Source organism: Schistocerca piceifrons, chromosome 1 (assembly GCF_021461385.2).
Source record: "Schistocerca piceifrons isolate TAMUIC-IGC-003096 chromosome 1, iqSchPice1.1, whole genome shotgun sequence".
NCBI lineage: Eukaryota > Metazoa > Arthropoda > Insecta > Orthoptera > Acrididae > Schistocerca > Schistocerca piceifrons.
The window spans coordinates 519014368-519042054 of record NC_060138.1 but is presented as its reverse complement, the minus strand read 5'-3'; the positions used below and the strand labels follow the sequence as shown (position 1 = coordinate 519042054).

Sequence of the window (27687 nt, the reverse complement as noted above, 5' to 3'; positions counted from 1 at the left end):
ACAAACTCTTTTTCGTGTGGCAAGCTATAGACCTCTAAGACCCTGGCTTGCTGCATTTTGTGTGGAAGACTTATTATATGCCGAACTGAAGGCCAATTACTAAGCCCCTTACCAAGATATCACAGTTCAGGATTAAGAAACAGTTCAGATATTCCGGGAACAGTGTTAGTTCCGTACCCCACAGTTAATGCCGAAGAATGGTTCGGGCGTCATGCTTTGATGAAAATATAAATGAGTCTGAATTCTGTTGCGAGTTAGGGAACATTTCCCCTTCCAGGAAAAGGTTTCTCGTTGGAAGGAAAACGGAGGAAATGTTCATTGAGACTGTTCGTAGACTTGACATAATTTAAGGTCTAAGATATACACACACGGCTGATGCAGTTGTATATAGCAGTAAAAGTTGTAGGATGACGTATAAAACTGCAGAAGGCCACAAGTGAACAGATGACCCAAGTTCGTACAATGAATCTACACGGGGTGGAGAAAATGTCCATCCTAAAAGCAATACTTTTCTAGAGTAATTATAATACATGTGAAGTAAAGTGTTAGCAATGCAAGTGACAAGGAGAAGAACGGCGTGAGGTTAGGAGATAAATCCGTGCAAAACTTTCCTAGGACAGAAACGTTGAACGTTGTGCAGAACGAAGGAAGATGCGCATAAATGCTATTTGGGTGGAAAGAGGAATAATGCCATTATGTGGTGAACGATGAAATTAATTCAGACGTAGATGAACTCGTCAGAACTGCTTAAGTAATTGTTGTGTATCTACTATAACTAAACTGACAGAATTTTGTGTTAAACAGGCATAAAGTAAAGGTAATGACGATACTGGGAGTGGTAGAATTATTCCTTGGAATTGATGTACAGCAAACATAAAACAGAATTAAGTAAATAATTAAGCAGAGGCGCATTTGAGTTAGCGACGGAGATAGCGGTATTAAAACAAAAGCACTTGTGATCAAGGGATTATGGATTTTATTAAAGGTAGTGATATACTAAGAGAAAGAGTTCGTGGAACTGAGGGCACCACAAAGGTCGCGAAAAATCTGTTTGCAGAAAAAGTCGTGTGGGCTAGTGAAGAAGTGAACAATAATGTTTGTGCTCTAGAGACTGTTCTGTGTATACTGAGTGTAATTTAGAGATATCTGGATGTGGGCGATGGGAGCAGCTATTTGCACTTATAGTAGGAGATGTTACGGAGGTAGTTCGCGCGAATTGGGACATTTGAAAGTTCTTACTGCACGGAGTGACAGTGAGCAAAAGGAGGGCCTTGAGAAGAGTTCACATAGAGAAGAGCTACTGTGTCATGTTTCGAAGGTGGTGGAAAAACGTATTAAAGTCGGCCACACGACAAACAATGACATAGGTACACAAACATTCGCTTTTTAGAGCTCATAATCCAGTACTGTTATGAAAACAAACAGCACCTCAGATTTCCAGTTTGATTTATCTTCACGATTTGTTTTAGTTACCGAGTAGCCATTATCATATTTCTAAAAAGTTGTACCTTCGTGAGACTTTGTACTAACAGCATCTCTTTTCGCCACTTTTTTAGTGTGTAAAGTCCTATGGATGTTCTAGTGGCCTATTTTGATTTTAGTAGCGAATGAGTCCCAGTGTAGAGATGAAAATAACGGTTCAGAATGAGAAACAACACAAGATACTTTTCATGTCTAATAATTAAAAAAGTGCTCTGCAAGGTTAAGGTCATTGACTCGTTTGCCACATTATCAGTACTTTTTAGTCCATTGGCAAGTGCCATGGAGTCGAGAGAAGTGTTTAAATTACGAGTCTGACTTTTGCTGTCTTTTATGAAACACGGACGCTTCACACAACAAGGTTATCCTCATCAACGTCTCTGATGACAGAAATGCGTGCGTCCAGATAACAACATCTTAACTGAAATAGAAACTTAATGCAGTTAAAATGAACTGAGGAGATGAATTTAAACATAGAGCACCTACAAACAATTTGTAATAAGTGGAAGACGCAGTGGGAAACGATAGTGCAATACATACACTGATGAACAACGTGCCAAGAAATTCACGAGACACCGAAGCGCTGGCGAGGAGCCATGACGGTTAGGTCATCGCATCCGATTCAAGGAGACTGCTGACATATGATTCCAAGGCGCACGCATGCCGCTCACTGGCATCCTATTTTTGCTAAGATGGATAACTGAGCTGAGGTCAGAGAGGTATGTGAAGTGTCGCGAACAATTTGGGCACAGCTGCAGAGCGCTGAGGCAGGGAATCGTCCCACTGAACGCACAGGTCAACAGGGGGTGTGTGAAGTGAGCAAACGTGTTCACGTGAGCGGAAAATAGATTAATGTCTCTTTCACTGGTAATAAAGGTCGGTATGCCCAGCAGGAGCCCAGCTATATCCTATGGAAACATCTTTCAAGGGACAGAGAGTACTTAGAAAAACAGCCCTAAATTGCGTCCTGTTCGCAGTCGGGACGCATCGCCTCAGTGATTTTCGATGTACTCATGCCTGGTGTTTACTGACGTGAAACATGATCCAGCGAACCTTTTCTATGTTTCAAACGTCAACTGGAGACTTCCCTGCCATTTAACTCTCGATGCCAAATGATTTGCGATGAACAGAAGGGGCGTTACCTTCAATACCCCATCTTGTGGCAGTTCTTTTGGACTGACGGCCACCACCGGGTGTGGTCCTCCTACCAGTTCATATTATAGTACAAAGTCGACGACGATCCCAGCTGCTGGTTGTTCGTGTTCGTATTTTCGAGTACATTTCTTGTATTTCATAGGAGCTGTAGTCGTAGCATTGCTTGTCCCTTTAGACATGCATGTGCTGCAATATTGAATTTATCCATTGATACCGGGAGACCGACTTTCAATTAAAGTGTCTATCGTGTAGGAAACGTACATAATGAGTGTACGAGTGCAGGTTGTAGACACTTGGATGACGACATATAGTCGTTTTGGTCTGGGTATGAAGCGTGCTCAGATAGAGTAAGTGGTAAGGCGACCGCTGGCGATAAGTGAGAAGCCCGGGTTCGAGTCCCGGTCCGACACAAAATTGCTATGTCGTCATTCCAGATACACCTGAAGGTTGTCGATATTCGCAGTTGCGAATGCTTTTCATGTAGTAAGTGTATGATTAGATGCCACAGAGGGCGCACACAACGCGGACTACTTTACATTTGCGCCTTCTATTAGACAAACAGTTCACTAAGAAAATTCATCCGCCAAGCGCGAATACAAGCGGACGCAAAGATCAACTTGGACGAGGCGTATCAAATGGTTCAAATGGCTCTGAGCACTATGGCACTTAACATCTGAGGTCATCAGTCCCTTAGAACTGCTTAAACCTAACTAACCTAAGGACATCACACACATACATTTACGAGGCACAATTCGAACCTGAGACCGTAGCAATCACGCGGTTCCGGACTGAAGCGCTTAGAACCGCTCGGCCATCGCGGCCGGCGACGAAGCGTATCAACAGTTACTTCAATACTGTACATCATGGTCAGAGACATTACGCGAGTTATAAGTAATCAATCCGAGGATTCAGGAATAGACTGTGTCCAGAGATGGATGACTTCAAGAGCACTTTGAGCAATATTGCGAAGAATATTCTTCACATTCAAGTTCCGTAATGTGTACATTCATTTATTAAGTTACTGCAAATTATTTTTAACCTGTGTTGCCATAATTTCTGCCGTAGATTGTCTAAAACTATTTGGCCCCGTGCCAGGACTGTGTAAAAAATGTTCAAATGTGTGTGAATTCCTAAGGGACCAAAGTGAGGTGGTCATCAGTACCTAGACTTACACACTATTTAAACTAACTTATTCTAAGAACAACACGAACACCAATTCCCAAGGGAGGACTCGAACTTCATGTGGGAGGGGCCCCGCAATCCGTGACATGGCACCTATAACCGCGCGGCGGGGGCTGTGTAGTTGCTGCGTGCAACCAAAGTGACCTAAATAACACCAACTACTTTCGGTGGTAAGGGGCTCTCTTCCTGCGACAGTTTTACATTTGACGCCAAGTGTATTTGGCGAATACAACACTCATAATTGTGTAAGTCAACAAGCCAGTCATAAGAGATACTTTTATGTTTGTTTGCAAGAAATATAATGAAAAGCAAGACAAAAGCAAAGACTTTTCTGTGTATGACTTTTAAGGCAACATTGTCACATTATTTTGATGGGTCATTGTTTCTACGTGAATTAGACGTGACCATCATCGGAGGGGATAAAGTAGTATTACCGTGGAACATAAATGAAAGTAGAAGAACCAGGGGCCGAGTTTTATTTCCCGTACGCTTCTTTTCTCTCTCTCTTTTTTTTTTTTTTTTTTTTGAGCGATTAAAGAAGATCCAAACGTACTCACCACAGCAGCCACAAACACCGTGCCACAGAGGTTAGCCATGTTGATGAAAAGAAGAATGAAAATCGATGCATCCATTGCTTTCTGCAAGAGGCTGACAGATCTGAAAATAAAGACCAAACAGGAAATATGTAGACTACCATGAAGTGTTTTCCTTACCATATTATAGTAGAGCAAATATTTTTCTGTATCAACATAAAACTAGAGGATTTCTTCCAAAGTGATAGAAAACATGTATCTTACTGTGGTTTGTACATGGTAACTGGTAAAAATGGTAAAATATCTTATTGTATTCTACTCTACTTCCATTCAGGCAGTGGCGTGAGCAGTTACGTAAACGACTCCGCAGTACTTGCGGCTGGCTCCCACGCTATTATGCTGAGCTAGGGACGCCACCATGACAGACGTCAACTCTCTGCCGCAAACCCGCCACTGGGAGGACCGGGTGCCGTCACGTGACACACGCAAGAAGGTCGGTTAGGTAGCGGCCGCAACAGCGTGTCGCGTTCTTGTCTGCCACGCTCCTTACCCTCTGGACGTGTCCACCAGTCCTTCCTACTGAGGGAAAAATGCTCCTTCCATACCATGTGCGGTTCATTTCGCGGCCGTTGCCAGTTTTCATGAACATTGTTTCCCTTAGTGGTAGTTCTTGGGCATGAGACCAATTTTATCCCTAAGTCCTTGTATTTCTCCGTTTATGTGTAGGAAAAACATCCCAGATACCAATCCGAGCCCGTGATACCATCCTGACATGTACAAACTGATGTCAGAAGTGGGATCTTTCCCACCGTTAGATCCGAATCTATATTTTTCTGCTGATCCTATGTAGTGGCAACCACAGTAACGCCCAGCAGTTTGCTGCCTCGGGTCCTTACCTATTTGCCCTAGACGTGCCTTCGGGCGCACACGACAGCGTGTTAGGCCGTGACAGTCCAATGAGGCCTGCGAGCGCACTACAATATGTGATCAAAAATATCCGGGTACCTGCTGAAAATGATTCAAAAGTTCGTGGCGCCCACCATCGGTAACAATGAAATTCAATATGCCGTTGGCCCACCTTAAAAAATGTCGTATGACTAGGACCTCCCGTCGGATAGACCCTTCGCCGGGTGTAAGTCTTTCGATTTGACGCCACTTCGGCGACTTGCGCGTCGATTGGGATGAGATGATGATGATTAGGACAACACAACACCCAGTCCCTGGGCGGAGAAGATCTCCAATCCAGCCAGAAATCGAATCTGGGTTCTTAGGATTGACATTCGGTCGTGCTGACCGCTCAGCTACAGGGGGCGGACTGGCCCACCCTTAACCTTGATGACAGCTTCCACTCTCGCAAGCCTACGTTAAGTCAGGTGCTGGAAGGTTTCTTGGGGAATGGCAGCCCAATCTTCACGGAGTTCTGCACTGAGGAGATGTATCGATGTCGGTCGGTGAGGCCTGGCGCGAATGCGGCGTTCCAAAACGTCTCAAAGGAGTTCTATAGGATTCAGGTTAGGGCTCTGCGTCTTCCAATTATTGCAGGGATGTTATTGTTGTGTAACCACTCCGCCACAGGCCGTGCGTTATGCACAGGTGCTCGATCGTGTTTGCAAGATGCAATCGCCATCCCCGAATTGCTCTTCAACAGTGGGAAGAAAGATGGTGCTTAAAACATAAATATAGCCCTGTGCTGCGATAGTGCAACGCAAAACAACAAGGGGTGCAAGCCCCCTCCACGAAAAACACGACCACACCATAACACCACCGCCTCCGAACTTTACTGTTGTCACTACACGCGTTGGCAGATAGCGTTCACTGGGCATTCATCACACCCACACCCTGCCATCGTATCGCCAAATTCCGTACCGTGATTCGTCACCTCATACAACGTTTTCGCACTGTTCAATCGTCCAATGTTTACGCTCCTTACACCAAGCCCGCCGTCGTTTGGCATTTACCGGCGTGATGTGTGGCTTATGACCAGTTTTCTCACCTCCCGCCTAACTGTCATAGTACTAGCAGTGGATCCTGATGCAGCTTGGAATTCCGGCGTGATGGCCTGGATAGATATCTGCCTATTATACATTACGGCCCTCTTCAACTGTCGGCGATCTCTGTCAGCCAACAGAAGAGGTCAGCCTATTGCTTTTGTGCTGTACGCGTCCATTCACGTTTCCACTTTACTATCACACCGGAAACAAGAGACCTAGATATGTTTAGGAGTGTGGATATCTCGCGTACAGACGTATGACACAAGGGACACCTAATCACCTGAACTCTTTCGAAGTCCGTGATTTCCACGGAGCGCCCCATTCTGCTCTCTCACGATGTCTAATGACTACTGAAGTCGCTGATACGGAGCAAAGCACCTAATATGAAAAATGTTTTCTCTGGGGGTGTCCAGATACTTTTGATCACATAGTGTGTCTAGTACTTGTTTTCACAATGCGTTAAGGCTATCAGGCTACATTCATGACCACGTTGTAGCATATCGTAGAGATCCACGTAATAATATAAGGTATTGAAAATAAACTGACCATGTAATAATAAGAAACGTTACACATTTCTACAGATGCGAAACCAGTCAGAAGGACGGGCACAGTCTGTGGCTGCACGATAAATGTATATACTGTGGCTTCACCAGTGGCCTGCAGAACCCCAACGCGGCGTGTGAAACAAATACACACATGCAAAATGGCTCCCCTCTCTGAATTACGACCCTTCCGTTGTGACCTACTCTAACAACTACCAATGCTGGTCATGTGTTTTGTAGACCAACCGCTGTTGTCTTAGTGGCTGTTTCAAAAAAAGGCTGAGGTCCATCAATGTAGAATATACCGAATATCCCATGAATGCCAACTGTAATAACTCTTTTCATCGAAGAGGCAGGCATTGTGGTCAGGCATTATCATCCATCAAAAGGAGCTCAGGTTCATCTGTAGTACGAAAATGGGTCACATACCTTCAAGTACATCGTTGCTAAAGACCACTGTGTCACAGTTCATTTAGGAAACGTATCCACTTACACACCTGCTCCTAGTGCAATGACAGACTGTCCCCACTACATCGATCATTTGAAAAATATTTATGGAGTTACAACATGTCCTAGAGGCACACCAAAGAAATAGACAGTCCTAGGCTAAAATACTATTGGTCTATGAATATGGCTCTAACTCATTCTTCCTGGGTCCACTCATTAATGAACAGTAAAGAAGCAAGCTCTAAGGAAAATTTGTTTTCATAAAAGAGCGAGAAAAAAATTTCACTATGGTACTTTATCATTCACCGAGATAAGGCATTCAGCCCTTTTTAATAACAGACTATGAGGCTGGGAAGAGCAGTTCCTAATACAAAAAATACAGTGATGTAAGTATCTGGTATACCTGACAACAAACTAGGGAAAAACAAACATGTAAAATTTAATTTTTTGCTTGGTTCTTCCAGAAGTTTGAACGGCGCAACGAACCCCATGTTGTTGTTGTGATTTTCAGTTCTGAGACTGGTTTGATGCAGCTGTCCATGCTACTCTATCCTGTGCAAGCTTCTTCATCTCCCAGTAACTACTGCAGCCTACATCCTTCTGAATCTGCTTATTGTATTCATCTCTTGGTCTCCCTCTACAATTTTTACCCTCCACGCTGCCCTCCAGTACCAAATTGGTGATCCCTTGATGCCTCAGAACATGTCCTACCAACCGAACCCTTCTCCTAGTCAAGTTGTGCCACAAACTCCTCTTCTCCCCAATTCTATTCAATACCTCCTCATTAGTTATGTGATCTATCCATCTAATCTTCAGCATTCTTCTGTAGCACCACATTGCGAAAGCTTCTATTCTCTTCTTGTCTAAACTATTTATCGTCCATGTTTCACTGCCATACATGGCTACACTCCATACAAATACTTTCAGAAAGGACTTGCTGACACTTAAATCTATACTCGATGTTAACAAATTTCTCTTCTTCAGAAACGCTTTCCTTGCCATTTCCAGTCTACATTTTATATCCTCTCTACTTCGACCATCATCAGTTATTTTGCTCCCCAAATAGCAAAACTCCTTTACTACTTTAAGTGTCTCATTTCCTAATCTAATTCCCTCAGCATCACCCGACTTAATTAGACTACATTCCATTATCCTTGTTTTGCTTTAGTTGATGTTCATCTTATATCCTCCTTTCAAGACACTGTCCATTCCATTCAACTGCTCTTCCATGTCCTTTGCTGTCTCTCACAGAATTACAATGTCATCGGCGAACCTCAAAGTTTTTATTTCTTCTCCATGAATTTTAATACCTACTCCGAATTTTTCTTTTGTTTCCTTTACTGCTTGCTCAATATACAGATTGAACAACATCGGGGAGAGGCTACAACCCTGTCTTACTCCCTTCCCAACCACTGCTTCGCTTTCATGTCCCTCGACTCTAATAACTGCTATCTGGTTTCTGTACAAATTGTAAATAGCCTTTCGCTCCCTGTATTTTACCCCTGCCACCTTTAGAATTTGAAAGAGAGTATTTCAGTCAACATTGTCAAAAGCTTTCTCTAAGTCTACAAATGCTAGAAACGTAGGTTTGCCTTTCCTTAATCTTTCTTCTAAGATAAATCGTAAGGTCAGTATTGCCTCACGTGTTCCCGTGTTTCTACGGAATCCAAACTGATCTTCCCCGAGGTTGGCTTCTACTAGTTTTTCTATTCGTCTGTAAAGAATTCGTGTTAGTATTTTGCAGCTGTGACTTATTAAACTGATAGTTCGGTAATTTTCACATCTGTCAACACCTGCTTTCTTTGGGATTGGAATTAATATATTCTTCTTGAAGTCCGAGGGAATTTCGCCTGTCTCATACATCTTGCTCACCAGATGGTAGAGTTTTGTTAGGCTCTCCCAAGGCTGTCAGTAGCTCTAATGGAATGTTGTCTACTCCCGGGGTCTTGTTTCGACTTAGGTTTGTCAGTGCTCTGTCAAACTCTTCACGCAGTCTCATATCTCCCATTTCATCTTCATCTACATCCTCTTCCATTTCCATAATATTGTCCTCAAGAACATCGCCCCTGTATAGACCCTCTGTATACTCCTTCCACCTTTCTGCTTTCCCTTCTTTGCTTAGAACTGGGTTTCCATCTGAGATCTTGATATTCATGCAAGTGGTTCTCTTTTCTCCAAAGGTCTCTTTAATTTTTCTGTAGGCAGTATCTATCTTACCCCTAGTGAGATAAGCCTCTACATCCTTAAATTTGTCCTCTAGCCATGCCTGCTTAGCCATTTTGCACTTCCTGTATACAACCTTCTTTCATGATTATTGAACCAAGTGTTAGCTATGATTAAGTTATGCTCTGTGCAAAATTCTACCAGGCGGCTTCCTCTTTCATTTCTTAGCCCCAATCCATATTCACCTACTACGTTTCCTTCTCTTCCTTTTCCTACTGTCGAATTCCAGTCACCCATGACCACTAAATTTTCGTCTGCCTTCACTACCTGAATAATTTCTTTTATCTTATCATACATTTCATCAATTTCTTCATCATCTGCAGAACTAGTTGGCATATAAACTTGTACTACTGTAGTAGGCGTGGGCTTCGTGTCTATCTTGGCCACGATAATACGTTCACTATGCTGTTTGTAGTAGCTTACGCGCACTCCTATTTTTTTATTCATTATTAAACCTACTCTTGCATTACCCCTATTTGATTTTGTATTTATGACCCTGTATTCACCTAACTAAAAGTCTTGTTCATCCTGCCACCGAACTTCACTAATTCCCACTGTATCTAACTTTAACCTACCCATTTCCCTTTTTAAATTTTCTAACCTACCTGCCCGATTAAGGGTTCTGTCATTCCACGCTCCGATCCGTAGAACTCCAGTTTCCTTTCTGTTGATAACGACGTCCTCTTGAGTAGTCCCCGCCCGGAAATCCGAATAGGGGACTATTTTATCTCCGGAATATCTTACTCAAGAGGACTCCATCATCATTTAATCATACAGTAAAGCTGCATGCCCTCGGGAAAAATTACGGGCTTTAGTATCCCCTTGCTTTCAGCCGTTCACAGTACCACAACAGCAAGGCCGTTTTGGTTAGTGTTGCAGGGCCACATCAGTCAATCATCCAGACTGTTGCCCCTGCAACTACTGAAAAGGCTGCTGCCGCTCTTCAGGAACCACACGTTTGTCTGGCCTCTCAACAGATACCCCTCCGTTGTGGTTGCACCTACGGTACGGCTATCTGTATCATTGAGGCACGCAAGCCTCCCCACCAACGGCAAGGTCCATGGTTCATGGGGGGGACGAAGCCCATATACGTTCTTTAAAGAAAATATTCGTCTTGGAGACAAAAGATCAGTACATGATTTGTTGTTTATTGCTTTCTGAGGCATTTGAATGCAGCCTAGTGGAAATACCGTGTATCTAGTTCAGTTTTTCGAAAATTCATTTACAGTATTCGTCTAAGTGAAAATGCTCTAAGAAGAAAGTTGGTATGACCAGATCCAAGGGGACACATTATGCCATGTGCCCCGGGAGGAAGTGACAGTAGAATAAAACATTCCATCACACATAAAATGTGTGCTGGCATGGCACCGGCACACCATGCGGCATTGAGGTTGCACAAAGTTCGATCACACCAAGTAAGTTCCAGTGTCATTAGTCGCAGCCCAGCGGGAACTGCAGTAGCAGTTAGCTCCGCAGAGCAACCATAGCCGTGAACTTCTTTTTTGGTTACAAAGATAACTTTTCATTTCGCATGTTGGGATTCTGTTTGTTACGATTTTATTAATCGATTGTAATTTTTATTTTGAAGTTCAAGTTAAGTTGTGCTTCAGTTCATAAAATTGAATTTTTTAGCCGCAGTTGTTATTTGTTGTCCAGGTATCTATATTGTTGAAGCATCATATTATAGGACATTCTTGAAAAGGATATTCCTGTTTTATTGGAAGATGTTCTTTTGGGTAGAAGGATACTTACGTTCTTCCAGCATCACACACTCCCTTCACATTCCAGCCATCAGGTAACACACCATCTAAGCCTAACACGCCCTGTAAGTTGGATCGGCAGAAATGGTCAAGTTTAATGACCTGACCTTACCTCTTTATATTTGTGCCTGTGTGTATGGTTAAAAGGTGAGGCCTGCAAAGGAAAAGCAAACCCAAGAGATTGATCGTTCTTATTATGAATGTTGATGCTCTTCATAAAGAACGTCAAGACGACCTTATAAGATTTACAAGTGGTGTTATGAACAGAATTTGAAAGTTCATTCAAGTCGTAGGTGGAATTTGTGGAAAACAAGTATGAATTTAATCGTTTCCATTAGTTTATCATCTTCAGTGGCTGTCGTTTTCGGGTACATTCTAACAGCTGTTGATACCCTCGTTAAAGAACGACAGGACGACCTTCTAAGAGCTACAAGTGGTGTTATCGACAGAATTTGAAAGTTCATTCACGTCGGAAGTGAAATTTGTGAAAACGAGTTCTGATTTTAATCATTTTCCTTTGCTTAACATATTTTGCGTTTATCTCTTTGAATTACATTCTAACAGCTGTATATCTGTAACAAACATGAATTGGAGAGGCATTTCACTGAATGTTATATATGTAGATTGAGGAATATATTACACAAACGAAGCGTGTACAGTTACTTTTGAATCACACTGTATATATATATATGCTGTTAGAGTGTGAGGATTTAAGTGTTCACTGAAATTTTCGAAGACCACACCGACGCCAGCTGGAATTTGGCATCAAAATAATTCAATGGTGAAAGTTAAAAACTTGTGCCAGAATCAGATCCAAACCTGGATCTCGGGCTTAATGCCAGCAGTTGCCTCAAGAGCCTCGGCCATCACGACGTGGTTCTCATTCCACCCAACTTGTCAACTCGTCGCATGTTAGTAGCCATCATCGTCCATTCACCTCCTTACTCACAGTGCGTCCAGATTACCGTGGCCCTTGCAGCAACTGCTCGCATCAAGCATGAGATCCGGGTTTGGGTCTGAGTCTCCTACAAGTTTTTCACTTTCACCGTCGAATTATTTCGATGTCCGATTGCGGCTGTTGTCAGTCCGCCCTTCGAAATTTACAGTGAAGACTTAACGATAGCGTGATTCAAAAGTAACCGTACACACTTTATGTGTGTAATGTATTCCTCAAAATAAGACTAAAATTTTAAATAAAGTTTAGTCTGAAATTGCTTTATTTCCGAGTTATGACGCATAATATTCATTTTTGGTCGGCATTACGTCATAAGTGTTGAGAACATCCTGGAAATGGTAGATGAAGATCTGATCATAAGTATCAGCCACATACGTGCAGCTGTGAAAGCTTCTCATTTAACTGTATGGCAGCTGCTATGTAGATAGCTATTCCACCCCTTTCACCTGCAGAAGGTACGCGAGCTGACATTTGCGGACTACCGTAGAAGTCAGAGTTTTTGTCAGTGATTACTCAAGGCCCATGCTGCTCATCCATGGTTTGATTTTCGGGTGAAGTTTATGGACGAGAGCCTCTTTACCGGTGTGGGTATCGTGAAAGGTCACAACACGTATGCTGGATATACGAGAAACCTCACACAACTACAGTAAGAAGATATCAACATCGTTTTGAAAAGAATATTTGGTGTGATATCCTGTACAATTAGTCAACTGGACCGTATGTTACTCCACAGCGCCTGATTGACGGCATGTATCGATGGTTTTTTGGAGCATGAATTAGGTGTTTTGCTTCATGATATTCCATACACTACACGAACCAACTTATACTTTAGGGACGACGCCGTCCCTGTACGTTTCAATCAGGAGGGAAGAGAACACCTCAGTATCACTTATCCCGAAAGTGCACAGTTGTCCAGGACCAGTTTCATGGTCGACAAGATCTTCGGTTCTTAACCTACCTCGGCTTCGACCACTGGGGCCCTCTCAAGGAGCTCGTGTATGGTGCTGAAGTGAGAATGTAGCTCAACTACAGCAGCGAACTGAAAATGATCGTGCGACTGAGCAGAATGAGATGACAGGGCTGGCAACATTTCGAAAACAGTAAAACATTGAGCATGCCACTGTCTTAATGTACATGGACATTATTCTGAACATGTTCTGCAGTAAATATACAGTACACAGCTGAATTGAATTTCGGGTCCCTACGTGTCACGGCTTTCTGAGAAGAATTAATTTTCGTGTTGTACTTGGGATCCCTACTCTACTGCATATCCCGGAAACAAAGGAATTTCAGACAAAACTTTAATTAACATTTTACACTTATTTTGATGCATACATTACACTTACGAAGTGTGTACAGTTACTTTAGAATCACCCTGTATGTAGTGCAGGAGATGCCAGCAGTACTAACCTCAGAACTTGCTGATGATGGTGAACGTTCTTCACAAGTTCTGCATACGTATGTTTATCCTCGGCACGTAGTGATGACGTTAGAGCAACATCTTGGAGATGATCACCTCTGATAAATTCACGTTCATCAATGTTTTGATCGTCAGACATGGTAGTACCATCATATCTGGATCTACCACGCTGCAGCTGTCCTTGTTCCATAGCTGAAATGTTGTCATTTAAGACTTCCAGCTCAGCTGCAACCATGAGCATGAGGTGCACAAAGAAAACGTCCATGCATACAGTGGCCTGAGACAACACCATCAGGCTGAACGACTGCGCTACATACAGAATCTCATATGTTGGCGAGCGATTCACATCGGCCGGCAGCCAGACGTGCACGGGAAGCTGTCTGGAACCGTCTGGAGCGTCCTCTCTGGAGGTGAGGAAAACTTGGGACAGCAGTGGCGACGAGACCCAGCAGAGCAGCGCCGGCACCACCACCATCTGCACAGCATGAGGAGGGCCAGTTCAGTAGCAGTCTCTGCAGGTCTGGCTGTGCTACCAGAGCGCAGTAACTCGGGACAGTACAGCAAACGGAAGAACTAACTGCTCTGATATTTTAGAGGACACTGAAAGGTAGGTGACGCTGTGTCTTATTCCACCAGAAAACTGTAAAAAAATGTAGAATGCAGTAACCTGACGGAGCATATTGTGCCCCTTCTCCACTGGTGTCTAGTCGCGTGTAAAGCATAGTAAAGATAGTGGTAGGACTTAGTCGATCGTATCTCTAACACATCGATGATTTACTGGAATATCCGAAGATGATTACTTGTTATTGGCGGAGATACTCTTCATTTTCCGCTCAACAGCTTCCAAGCACTACGGTGCACTCACTTTATCGCGAAGCAACGGCAGTCGTTCTTCAGATTTCGCGAGAAACGGGTAAGTGGAGTCGAGTCGAACTAAAAAGAAAGTGAACTGTTGCCACATATTTATAAAATATGAGTTTAGAGTTTTGCCGTCGTGTGGTAGGACAACTGTGAGTGATTAATCGGTTTATTCACGAAGACTGTGCATAATTACGCTGGACCACTGATGGGCTGTATTATTTTAGAGCTGTTATTTAAGCTACGGCGAACTACCGTAGGGTGACACGTTACTTGAGAGAGCTATACAACAATGGCAAACTTGAGTGTGAAACTGGAACTAAATTTAATTGCTTATGTCTGGATGATTGGGTGTAACAATTGTTAGGAAGTGGTTTACTTTTGATTGAATAACGAAGAAAATGGCATGAAATATTACTCTTTCAGAGCTATCTTTTTTACTTATTGACTTTAACATTCGTACAGAAAAGAAACACGTTTTAGTTTTAGAGAATACAGCGAGGTTTGTACGAAACATGTTCAATCTGTTAATCATTCCTCACCCACGTTCAATTCCCGCAAGGAGACATGTTCAAGTGAAGAATAAAAAGAAAGTAGCGGGAGGGAGATTATACAAGGTATGCTTTTGAATAGTCCACGATCGAAAAGAAGTCGCCAAGAAAATACCTCAGATACTTGCCTTCTCTATATTTTATCCCAGTGTTTTTGGGGTCGTCCCCAATACTTCATTTACCACGAACTGCATAGTGTCTGTGACATCAGACCCTTAGTAGTAAGGCGTGTAAAATGAGAAGCTGTGTAAACGAAGCGAATTGGGCAGCGGGTACACTACCACTGTCCACTACAACTCATGGAAAACTGTATGCGCGCACAAACAAGCGTAGTGGATATCCATGATGATACGTAGCAGTGGACCGATCGCTAACCAGTGGGCTACTATAAGTCACCGATTTACCCAGTTACCATTTAAACCGGCTATCAGTAATAAATAAAGAACTGTTTTCTGTAACATCTTCCAACTGTATCCCGTCTGTCTCTGAAATGAAACTGTGATGGTGAAGGAGACCTTGAAAGGAGAATCCTTTCCCCACGATATTTCACAACACAGTTGTACAAAAAGAAGAGATGCTTTGTTCCTTAATCGAAATGGAGTTAATATCAACTCCTTCCTCAAGACCTTGTTTTATCTATATCTAATTAAAAAGGTGTTAGTATTACAATATGCCTGCCGGAGTGGCCTTGCGGTTCTAGGCGCTACAGTCTGGAACCGAGCGACCGCTACGGTCGCAGGTTCGAATACTGCCTCGGGCATGGATGTGTGTGATGTCCTTAGGTTAGTTAGGTTTAATTAGTTCTAAGTTCTAAGCGACTGATGACCTCAGAAGTTAAGTCACAAAGTGCTCAGAGCCATTTGAAGCATAGTACAATATGTCTCAGTATGTTTAGTCCAACTAGACACCGAGTGAGGCGGCGCAGTGGTTAGCACGCTACACTTGCATTCGGGAGGACGACGGTTCAGACCCGCGTCCGGCCATCCTGATCTAGGTTTTCCGTCATTTCGCTAAATCGCTTCAGGCGAATGACGAGATGGTTCCTTTGAATGGGCACTGCCTATTTCCTTCCCCATCCTTCTCTAATCCGAGCTTGTGCTCCATCTCTAATGACCTCGTTGTCGAAGGGACGTTAAACACTAATTCCCTCCAACTAGAAATTCATTTAGATAATTCATTAACAAATACATTCATATGATAGTGTCTTAATTAATGAGCAGATATTGTGATGTCATGAACCTTACGAGGTGGTGGTGTTAACCACATCCATATTAAGTTATGCAGATTCTTTAGCAAAGACAATTGCCGTTTTGAATAAGATGAAATCATTTCAAGAGTGAGAACTTCCTTCAAGCTGGGCTTTCCTCTCCACAGCAAGAAACTCTTCTTACAACAAATAATATCGCAACAGTCCTTGATGTTATAATTTGATTCACTCAGAAACAAAATTCTTAGGAATTTTACATAGTAGTAAGTTACTGTAGTAAAATATCAGAAATGAATGGAGAATTGTATGACTAAAATCGGTGTATGAAGTTAAGCCTAAAAGTTATATGGTTTAAATTTCTTAATATGCACTGAGACATCAAAAGTCGTGAGATAGCCATAGTAGTGTCGCGTACACAAGGTATAAAAGGGCAGTGCATTGGCCGGTCTGTCATGTGTACTCAGGTGATAAATGTCAATAGGTCTCCCGTGTGATTCTGGCAGCACGACGGGAAGTAACAGACTTTGAACGCGGAATGACAGTTGGAGCTAGACACACTGGACATTACATTTCGGAAATCGTTAAGGAATTCAGTAATTATGGATCCACAGAGTAAAGAGTATGTCCATAATTCCTAATTCCAGGCATTTCCTCTCACCACGCACAACAGAGTGGCTAATGACCTACACTACCAAGGGAAGTGGGGTTTGCGTAGAGTTGTCAGTGCTAACAGAGAAACAGCAGTGCATGAAATATCCGCAGAAACGAAAGTGGGTCGTACGACGAACGTATACGTTAAGACAGTACCTCAAAATTTGGCATTAATGGGCTATGGCAGCAGACGACCAACACCAGTGCCTTTGCTAACAGCATGAGATCGCCTGCAGCGCATCTATTGGACTCATGACCATATCGGATGGACCATAGATGACTGGAGAACCATAGCCTGATCAGGTGAGACCCAATTTCAGTTGGTAAGAGCTGATGGCAGGATTCGAGTGTGGTGCAGACCTGGTGAAGCCATAGATCCAAGTTGTCAACAAGGCACTTGCAAGCTGGTGCTGGTTCCATAATGGTGTGGGCTAGGTTTGCTTGCAGTGGACTGGGTTCTCTGATCAACCTGAACCGATCATTGACTGGAAATGCTTATATCCGGCTACTTGGAGACCACCTGAAGCCATTCATGGACTTTATGTTCCAAATCAATGATGGAATTTTTATGAATGAAAATGCGCCATTTCACTGGACCATATTTGTTCGCGATTGGCTTGAAGGACATTCAACACAACTCCATCGATTGATTTGGTCACCCATATCGCCCGACATGAATACAATCGAACATTTATGAAACGTAATCGGAAGGTTAGTTAGCGCACAAAAATCCTGCACCTGTAACACTTTCGTAATTGCAAATGGCTGTAGGAGAAACACTGCTCAGTATTTCTGCAGGGGACTTCCAGCGACTCGTATAGTCCATCCCACGTCGAGTTGCTGCACTATGCCAGGAGAAAGAAGTTCCGGCACGATACTAGGTGGTATCCCATGACTTTTGTCATCTTAGTGTGAATGATTTTGGTTCTGTTTTGTTTGAAATTTTTCTACAATTACTGTGTACTGAAAGTCCTGTTACAAACGTCCTATACTCCAAATAATAAATATAATTATTTACTTATTACATTTCACCTCTCCTCTCATCACATCACCAGTCTGTGATATGTCATAAATAGGTGACCAGTGTGCATTCTACTTCAGCCTATACTGACATTGCAAACTCTGTTACTTCTTTCCCTTGTCTCTAGATCAAGCCCAAAATTAATCTCATCCTCCACCTCCTCTCCCTACAGATAATGAATTTCACAAGATTTATTAACTTCTGCTGCTTATATACATATACAGAAAATTGTGCTCCGTCACACCAGACGCTAGACACAAAGGCAACATGCACAACAAAGTCATCCCAAACCGTCAAGGTCAAAGGGACATCAGACAATCCAGTATGGTGGAAGTAGCCCAAGTGAAATCTCAATATCACCTCCAGGCATGCTAATGTCGAAATGGGAAGAATATCAAAATGTAAGATGGTGGTCCCTATGACATCACAAGCCAAGATAGAGGACCTAGCCCACTTGTCCTACAAGGTTTTCCCCACCCCTATGTTGTAAGATCCCATGACAGGTTTCAAGTCCTATGTGTAAAAGGGTGGGAAAGTTTTTAAAAAGTAGCGGGAAATCCTCCAGTCCGAACTATGTTAAGTTTAGAACGAAGACGGTTCTCTTGTTATTATTTTCAAAGAGTTGTATGTATTTACTGCATTACAGAAGTTTTCGGCATTCATTTAAACATTTTGACGTGTTTATTTCAACGTTTTAGCCTTTAAACAAACATTTCAGTTTCCACACCACCAAAGTTCATTACAAGAAGTGGCCCACAGCCGAGGGCACATAGCTCAGTCACGCATGCGGTCAAGTCACTCCAGAACTGCTTTGTTTTACCATTTTAACAGTTACAAAGGCGTTTATAGAATCCGAAAAAACATGAATCGCCATGTGATGGACAATGTTGGTGCAAACCACTTGCCTTTACGGCTGACTATAAACATCTCGCAGTTATGTGCATGGGAGAGAGGACCCTATCCTTCTAAGCTAGTGTGGGTCGCCACTTGCTGCTCGTATGCATTTATGTGGTATCCCTTCTCTCACCTCACGAATGCTCTTCTGCCATACTGCACTGACCACAGCTCTGCTCTGTGGAAAGCTGGAAGTTGCTTTTGTGGTATACGGGCACTCATGGCAAGGTAATCAGCGTCAAGAGGCGCACAGACATAATTTACAATGCTGTCCACCTCCCCTTCAATAGGCAATGGACCAGCACCCGCTCCAAGATGAAAATATAGTTTACAGATGTTTCTATGATATTTGTAAGCTCCTCTCCAGGCTGGAAACTAGAGTGGGATATCTTTCCCACATGGTTTTATAAGCCATGACTGGGAGCCCTGAATTCTGTATACAATTTTCTCAACCAGTAAACACACAGTAAATTCTATGGGCGATGAAATGTGTAGTAATAGGATATACTGATAACCGAATAGTATACCCTGTCCGGTGCAAAAAAAAAAAAAAAAAAAAAAAAAAACCTCATTCTAACTTCTATCTGTTGTATTAATCACTTTCCCTTTGTTTTCAAGTGTATCAACTAACTAGTGTTGTCACTATAAACGTCATCACTCCATCGATGGTGTAAACGGTACTACGAGGAAGAATCCATTATTTCAGTGAGGGTGCACATGAAGCCCGATCTCTTCCAGGGAGCCAAAATGGAAAGCGAGGGATTCATGGTTAGCTCATGCTACGCTATTAGTGTGCAACAGAATTTGGGTCAGATGGGAAGTATGTACTGATGGCCATTGCGGTTAAGGGTACCACTCGTGTTAAGTGGGAGATCCAGGTTCGAGTCCTTGTCTGGGACAGATTTTCACCTGTTGGCAAGTTCTACACCATCCATAACGATGTCAAATGAGCATCAGAACGACATAACTACTCAGTAATGAATCACCAGAGATCAGAGATCAACACTTGACGCACAATTTTACAATGCAGGTTCAATTAGATGTCAGTTGTGGTATTTTTGCAGACACTTTCGCAGAATAAATTCTTGTGGGGAATAAATGTTTTCTTCTATAACGGTAACCAGTTTCTTGCAATTTAGCTGTAACATGGGCACTTTGTTGCAATTTTACTAGAGCGCAATTTTGCTCTCACACTAGTGAATTTGTTATAATTTCACTGAAACATGGGGTAATTTGCTAAAATTTTTCCCTACATGCCTCAGTTTGATAGAATTTAACTTTTACATAAGCCAGTTTCTTATAGTTACACCTTAACATGGGTCAATTTGCTACAACTTTGCTGTAGCAAGAATCAGTTTTTGCAATTTCAGTACACAGAGACACTTTGTTACAACTTCGTTTAAAGCGTACCTGTAACCAAATATAAAAGGACGACACATTTTACTACATTTTGTTGCAAGTGAGCATAGCGTGACCATCTGCCACCATCAGATGCTGTTTGTTACTGCCTATTTTCCTTATGGAGGCGATATGAGAAATTGCAAAAAAATTCCAAACATAATCATAAAAAGAAACATGTAGCAAAACCGGGAAAGAAGTAGTAGTTGCATCTTCATTCAGGAAGATCAGTAACGTACAGGAAGAAAATTCGTGTCACTACAGTGGTTCTATTAAAAATGAGTATTGATTCTGAGGTGACCTTAATCCACTGTGTCTAACGTTGGATGCCGAAAATGTCACTTGGTTTTGTTCAAATCTCGACTAAATGTCCACTATAAACCGCCATTGCTTCAAGAATGGCAAGCTCAGTCTACGTCTGTGCTGGAAAAAGCATTTCAGCCCATTCCTCAACGTCTACAGAGTTTGATTCATGGATAGTTGTTCGGAAAAGGGAAGAAGAACAAGAATATAGATCAAGACGAAGAATATGATGTTAAAGCCAAAGAAAACAGTGTTTTTAAGTAAGCAGAAGGTGGAGATGCTGGATTAGAAGAAGCAAGGCTATTTTGGAGAAACGACGAGCGTTAAGAATAGCGTGTTTAGAAAGAGGCGAATCTCTCAGAAAACCATTCAGACCTGTTACTGAATCTCTTGAACGACTTTCAAAGGCGAAAGTCAGAGCAAAACGGTGATAGTCAGACTGGTGGACAGATTAAGTACGGAAAAGTTGTGTATGTTGACTATGCAGCTTATGAATTTAACCAAACATGGTTTAAATGACAGGATAGAGAATTTGAAAGAAAATCAGGTTTACAGACCATCATATTCGTAAAATTTGAAACCTCATCAAGTCTTTACTGATAGATAAATTGAAAATTATTGTGCACGACTGATGTATATAACAAAGCCGCTGGGGGAAAGAAGAGCGCAAAAAGTCTGAAATAGAAAAGTATTATTAAATCGACGTTAGGAGGCAGACTTGGCAGCAGCAATATCGATTTTCAGCATAAAAAATATGCACTCGACCTCTACAATATAAATATAACAATTATCCAAAAGAAATATCTGAACGATAAGGCTCCTCACAGTATCGGTCACACCTGGAAGTCCAGCAAATTAGAATGAAACCACTTCAGTAATTTGAGAGAAACATCTATTAGACAATAATTTAGTGCCGTAAAATGTATTTGGCAGACAAGCCCTATTACGACTGAAGTGTTCTTACATTTTCATTATTTTTATGACTGTTCTAATATGTAGTACTGAATGCTTCAATCGATTTCGATTGTATTCTACATCTACATATCTCACAGCATTACTATAACATATTTTCGTGACAATACCCAGATTTCTAACAAATGCTGTCAATGCAGAGGCTGCAGCACATTTTTCACACATACTTGTATGTGTCCTGGGTCCATCATAGTGGATGGCATGATGACCCTTTCATCTTGAGAGAATGAGATGACCTCGCAGGGCATATAGCCAGAATATCTTGGCACGAGTTGAGTACAGTTTTCAGCATAAGTGTAACCTAGATTAGAATGCCCACTGTTCCCCGTACTGCTGTTAGTCTCATTATGATAACAGTATTGTGTCTTCGTGTGCTTCATCTGCAAATAGGTAGAGGTATTCTTGAACGGAGATCAAATGTGAGCCTAAACACTAAGCATAATGTATATTATTTTCATCTCCATAAAGTGTGTACGAAAGCGTAATCGAGAAATTTTCCATTGCTGTTTAGGGCCTCAAATGGTTCTAAAACATATAGTTGTCCATCCAGAAACAAATTTCTCTAAGTCAGGGAATTCGAAATTTTTGTTTCTTACCTTTGTGTACAAGCTTAAATCAGAAGCCCTTGTTAGAAATAAGACACGTTAAAATATTGAAAGATATACCTGGACCTGAAAAGAAGGTGATCAGTTCACGTAGTTTATACATATCAACTGCTCAACTGTAATATAGATTTAGATGCAATAACTACTTATGTAGTGACATTCGAAGCAAATAAATCATTAATGCCGATTGGATCAGCTAAGAACTATCTCTGTAGATATGTTATTTTATATTTGTTGCTTGAATCCTATCAAGTAGCAAATAAGTGATCGAAAACAACAAAAAGTTCATTACATTTTTATTTATGAGTCTAAAATTTCTCGCAGCACCAAGACGTTTGACAAAAACTGCGTATGGAAATGTGTGTAGAAATACACTCCTGGAAATTGAAATAAGAACACCGTGAATTCATTGTCCCAGGAAGGGGAAACTTTATTGACACATTCCTGGGGTCAGATACATCACATGATCACACTGACAGAACCACAGGCACATAGACACAGGCAACAGAGCATGCACAATGTCGGCACTAGTACAGTGTATATCCACTTTTCGCAGCAATGCAGGCTGCTATTCTCCCATGAAGACGATCGTAGAGATGCTGGATGTAGTCCTGTGGAACGGCTTGCCATGCCATTTCCACCTGGCGCCTCAGTTGGACCAGAGTTCGTGCTGGACGTGCAGACCGCGTGAGACGACGCTTCATCCAGTCCCAAACATGCTCAATGGGGGACAGATCCGGAGATCTTGCTGGCCAGGGTAGTTGACTTACACCTTCTAGAGCACGTTGGGTGGCACGGGATACATGCGGACGTGCATTGTCCTGTTGGAACAGCAAGTTCCCTTGCCGGTCTAGGAATGGTAGAACGATGGGTTCGACGACGGTTTGGATGTACCGTGCACTATTCAGTGTCCCCTCGACGATCACCAGTGGTGTACGGCCAGTGTAGGAGATCGCTCCCCACACCATGATGCCGGGTGTTGGCCCTGTGTGCCTCGGTCGTATGCAGTCCTGATTGTGGCGCTCACCTGCACGGCGCCAAACACGCATACGACCATCATTGGCACCAAGAAAGAAGCGACTCTCATCGCTGAAGACGACACGTCTCCATTCGTCCCTCCATTCACGCCTGTCGCGACACCACTGGAGGCGGGCTGCACGATGTTGGGGCGTGAGCGGAAGACGGCCTAACGGTGTGCGGGACCGTAGCCCAGCTTCATGGAGACGGTTGCGAATGGTCCTCGCCGATACCCCAGGAGCAACAGTGTCCCTAATTTGCTGGGAAGTGGCGGTGCGGTCCCCTACGGCACTGCGTAGGATCCTACGGTCTTGGCGTGCATCCGTGCGTCGCTGCGGTCCGGTCCCAGGTCGACGGGCGCGTGCACCTTCCGCCGACCACTGGCGACAACATCGATGTACTGTGGAGACCTCACGCCCCACGTGTTGAGCAATTCGGCGGTACGTCCACCCGGCCTCCCGCATGCCCACTATACGCCCTCGCTCAAAGTCCGTCAACTGCACATACGGTTCACGTCCACGCTGTCGCGGCATGCTACCAGTGTTAAAGACTGCGATGGAGCTCCGTATGCCACGGCAAACTGGCTGACACTGACGGCGGCGGTGCACAAATGCTGCGCAGCTAGCGCCATTCGACGGCCAACACCGCGGTTCCTGGTGTGTCCGCTGTGCCGTGCGTGTGATCATTGCTTGTACAGCCCTCTCGCAGTGTCCGGAGCAAGTATGGTGGGTCTGACACACCGGTGTCAATGTGTTCTTTTTTACATTTCCAGGAGTGTATTTACAGCGTTACAAAATGAAAGACAACACAGATATAGGACATTTCTCGCAACAAATACTAAACATGCGACGTGTACCTGCATGTAAACGTACAAACGGCCCACCAGTTTCTCATAGCGGGTGCGAGTCTTCTCGTTGCTTAATCCATTGCTGTATCTTCCTCTGGTTTCCCATAACAGCCGGACGAGTTGATGCATCGTGGCTCCTTGTTTAATGAAGAGAGCAGCCTGCAGGACCGAAAAAAATATCAATAAAAGGCGCTGGTCTTACTGGTGTGGCAGTATTAAAGCAATATGCGGCGTCGGACACTCATGTCGGGGCAATTTTATGCATTCGAGAGCCTTTCGGGTTGAATAGGCAGGACGTGGAACGCGCCTACAGCGTTTATCCTCAAAGCTGCCTGTGGACTTCAGTATCGCATGCTTAGGGATAATGTTCACTGAGTTGATTGAAGACGTGTGAGGTAGAGGATAACACGTAACGTGTTTAGCGGCGACGTAGTAAACGCTAGGAGTGACGTCTCTAGTATAACGTGAGTTGCATGGGCTGCATTGCAAATGTAGGTTGGACGGCGATTCTATTGTTTCTGGTCAACGGCTCTGGGTGAGTTATTCAGAGAATCAGACATTTCAAAATAGTGATTTCAGTCGCGATGTGTGGAGTTGATAGTGAGTATATTTAAACCACATCAGTACTGAAGGAATGAATAGCCGCCCAAAGACAAAACTTTTTTTCGAATACGGACTATTTAGTTCATAATCGCAACTTGACATGAAGTAGAGAAAAAAGTAAAGTCTAATAATACAGACAATTTTATTACGCCACGGCATATACTGTAATAAGAAAAATACTGTGATCTCTCTTGTATACCGAATTAGAGCTCATCAGATATACGTTCTGCATCTAACTCTGTACTGGAAGTCAAAAGCATTGACTCTAAGTATAGTTCTCTCATCCACTGATAATAGGGAGCCATATTTTCTCCGACTGTCGTAGCATATTTCTGTCTTTTAGCAAATCAATCACACTTTTTCACCAGTTCATTTCTTTGATCGTTTCTACGGAAACTAAGTTTAGAGCAATTATATAATTGATTTTGTACGGACGTTCAGAGACAGAGCTGTTTTTGTTATTTTCGTTGATCTAAGTATTTATTTTCCGAGTTCCATCGATCTTTAATGCGATTATAACGTGTAGAACCAGTTAGAGTACTACTGTAATAAATACATGGAAATGGCCATGATGTTTACTGTCTAATGTTTACTGTCTAAATCGTATAAAGGCAAGAGCTCAGATAGTTACTCAAGTAACACTAGTAATAACAGTGACACAAACGAATTACAAGTCCTAAATTCTAATTTACCTATAAAGCAGCCTGTCAATAAGTGGCAGATACGTTGAATTCAATAGATCCAATAAACCTTCATTATTTCTGATGGCAGGTGACTGTAAAAGTCCTCTGTAAAGTTGTCATAAAATATATTTCCTTATGTGGAAGTATCGGTGGGCAGTTTCGGCAGTGTTACAAACGATTTTGGCATGGTTAATTAAAAGGAGTTGCCGGATGCCCTTCCTGCCGCCACCCCATACCCCCTGGGACAGAAACTGTGTACCCCAGCTGTCTGCGTCTAGCGTAAAACATGAAATAGTGCGATAGTATTCCACATGTCTGCGAGTCGTGTGACTGAGGCGGAATGTGGAGACCAGACCGGTATTCACCTAGGGAGATGTGGAAAAGCTCCTAAAAACTACTTCCAGGCTGGCCGGCATACCGACCCACGTCATTAATCCGCCGGGCAGATTCCATTCGGTGTCGGCGCCCAGGAAGCAGAGTATTAACGCTCTCGGCTAACCTGGCAGGTTAATCAGAAAACATCTAACGTTTGTTAAATGATACTCACTCCCACTAAGATAGATCCGCAGTTACAAATCCGTTTGGTGGGATGAGTTCATGTTCTCTCTTACATCCGAATCAGCACTGACACAGAGGACAGTTTTAGCGAGAAACAGGGACTGCGGAAATCAGATTTTTTACCACAGACGTAAGTCGCAGCATAGCCGACGCCAGACATTAATGTAAGACACTAACTACTGTATTTTGGACTGTAAATTCCAGAAATTCTGATGATGCTCTTGTAAAAATTAAGAGTGAAACTGGCCAATAAAACAAATGCATTCTACTTGTGGCTCTCCTAAAAAACACATGCAGGATAGTGTTCGTGATTGTAATTACACTGAAGAAATTCTTTCGTACATCACCAAAATAGGTGCACAAATGCTTGTTGATGCAGCGTATGAAACATTGGTGTGGAAACATTAAGTATTAAAGTAACTTTCGTATTGTTCCTCACATTAAGACAAATCATTTCACAAAACAACTGCGAGTTTTTTTTCAGATCTCTTTTACTCCAGTATATTTTATTGGTAGTTGAATGTCATACAAATGTAGCTTCTTACGTGCAAAACAGTTAAGATTTTAAGAAATAAACTTCTTTGCACTCAATTTACGTGGCTATCAGCAGCAGTTCGTGTAATATTTAAATTATTGTCATTCAAATTACTAATTATTGTTCATTAATTACGGTGATCACTTTCAAACCTCTATATCTCTTTTTTTTGTTAAATTAGACCTCACACTGGCATATTTGAAACCCAATTTGTCCACTTCCTGCTCTTACATTAAAATTCCTATTACGCAGACGTGGGACGATTGCGACTTCCTTTGCTTGGAACATTCACCAACTAGTATAACCTACTAGCCTCTATTAGTCTGATATTCCTGGAGATGATCACTTACTTGAGAAAGCATTTCGTATACTTCTATCTTGAGTAGCATTTGGCAATGTGATGTGATGTCGAACACCTTCCGGAAATCTGGGAAGTCGGGATTTACCTACACAACTGTATCTGTCGCTGTCAAGTATTTTGACGCAACTGGTTTTGCTCTAAATCCGTACTGATTCTTGGAGAACGCAAAGATGTTAACAAATGTAAGTAAATTAAACATTAAACTTTAAGTTGCGATGTAGAATGTTATCCCCATTGCGGTTCAGATCAGAAAACAGTTAAATGTTTACCTTGATTAGAAATCCGAAATCCATGCAAGCGACGAAGCCGCAGAGCGTGACTTCCTCCAGGGGCTGAGGAGGATCCACGCACAGTTTGAGGATGCTGCAGACCACTGGGAAGGCGATGGAGCCCAAAGTGACGGAGGCGAGCACGCTGGAAACGCTCAGTACGGCCCCATCTTCAGGTCGCCAGAGACCCATAAGCCGCCTCAGAGTCGCACCAGGGCCCAGAAGCGAAAGAGCACTGTCTGACAGCCGCAGTCCCTCCTCAGGAGCAGATACCGCAAACTGCGTTATCGCAGGTAATGTACAGCAGCGGTTGGTCCTGCGAGACATCTACGACAACGTTTCGTACTATCATACGAAATAGATTTCATAACAGTATTCTTGATAGTTAAATATTAGAAGTATCTAAAGAGAAGCACATCACATACAGAATTAGTTACCGGAGGATACATATCACTAACGCAGAGTAAACCTTCTCTATGCTTCATAGTGATCTAATTTCGGAGAGGAAGAATGCATACGAATTTCTGTAGGTATGCCCTATCTAGCTGAAACCAGTCATTGATTATTAGATTCTGTGATTCTTTGCACTAATGTTGCTTGCTACTTTTCACCCGCTGTTCCAAAAATCTGCGACATTTCGTATGGAATGGGTTGATTCAGCGAGCCA

General features: G+C 42.7%; 1 protein-coding gene across 1 annotated transcript in view; it reads right to left on the bottom strand.

Moving 5' to 3' along the window:
* Nucleotides 1-27347, bottom strand: part of LOC124745137 (odorant receptor 43a-like) — a 36771-nt gene extending 9424 nt beyond the window's left edge. The window contains exons 1-4 of the mRNA XM_047248934.1: nt 27021-27347; nt 24021-24170; nt 13678-14162; nt 4374-4473 (exon numbers count right to left, since the gene is read on the bottom strand). Of these exons, the coding sequence (XP_047104890.1) occupies nt 4374-4473; nt 13678-14162; nt 24021-24170; nt 27021-27347 (1062 nt within the window). The remainder of the gene's footprint in view (nt 1-4373; nt 4474-13677; nt 14163-24020; nt 24171-27020) is intronic.
* Nucleotides 27348-27687: the final 340 nt, after the last annotated feature.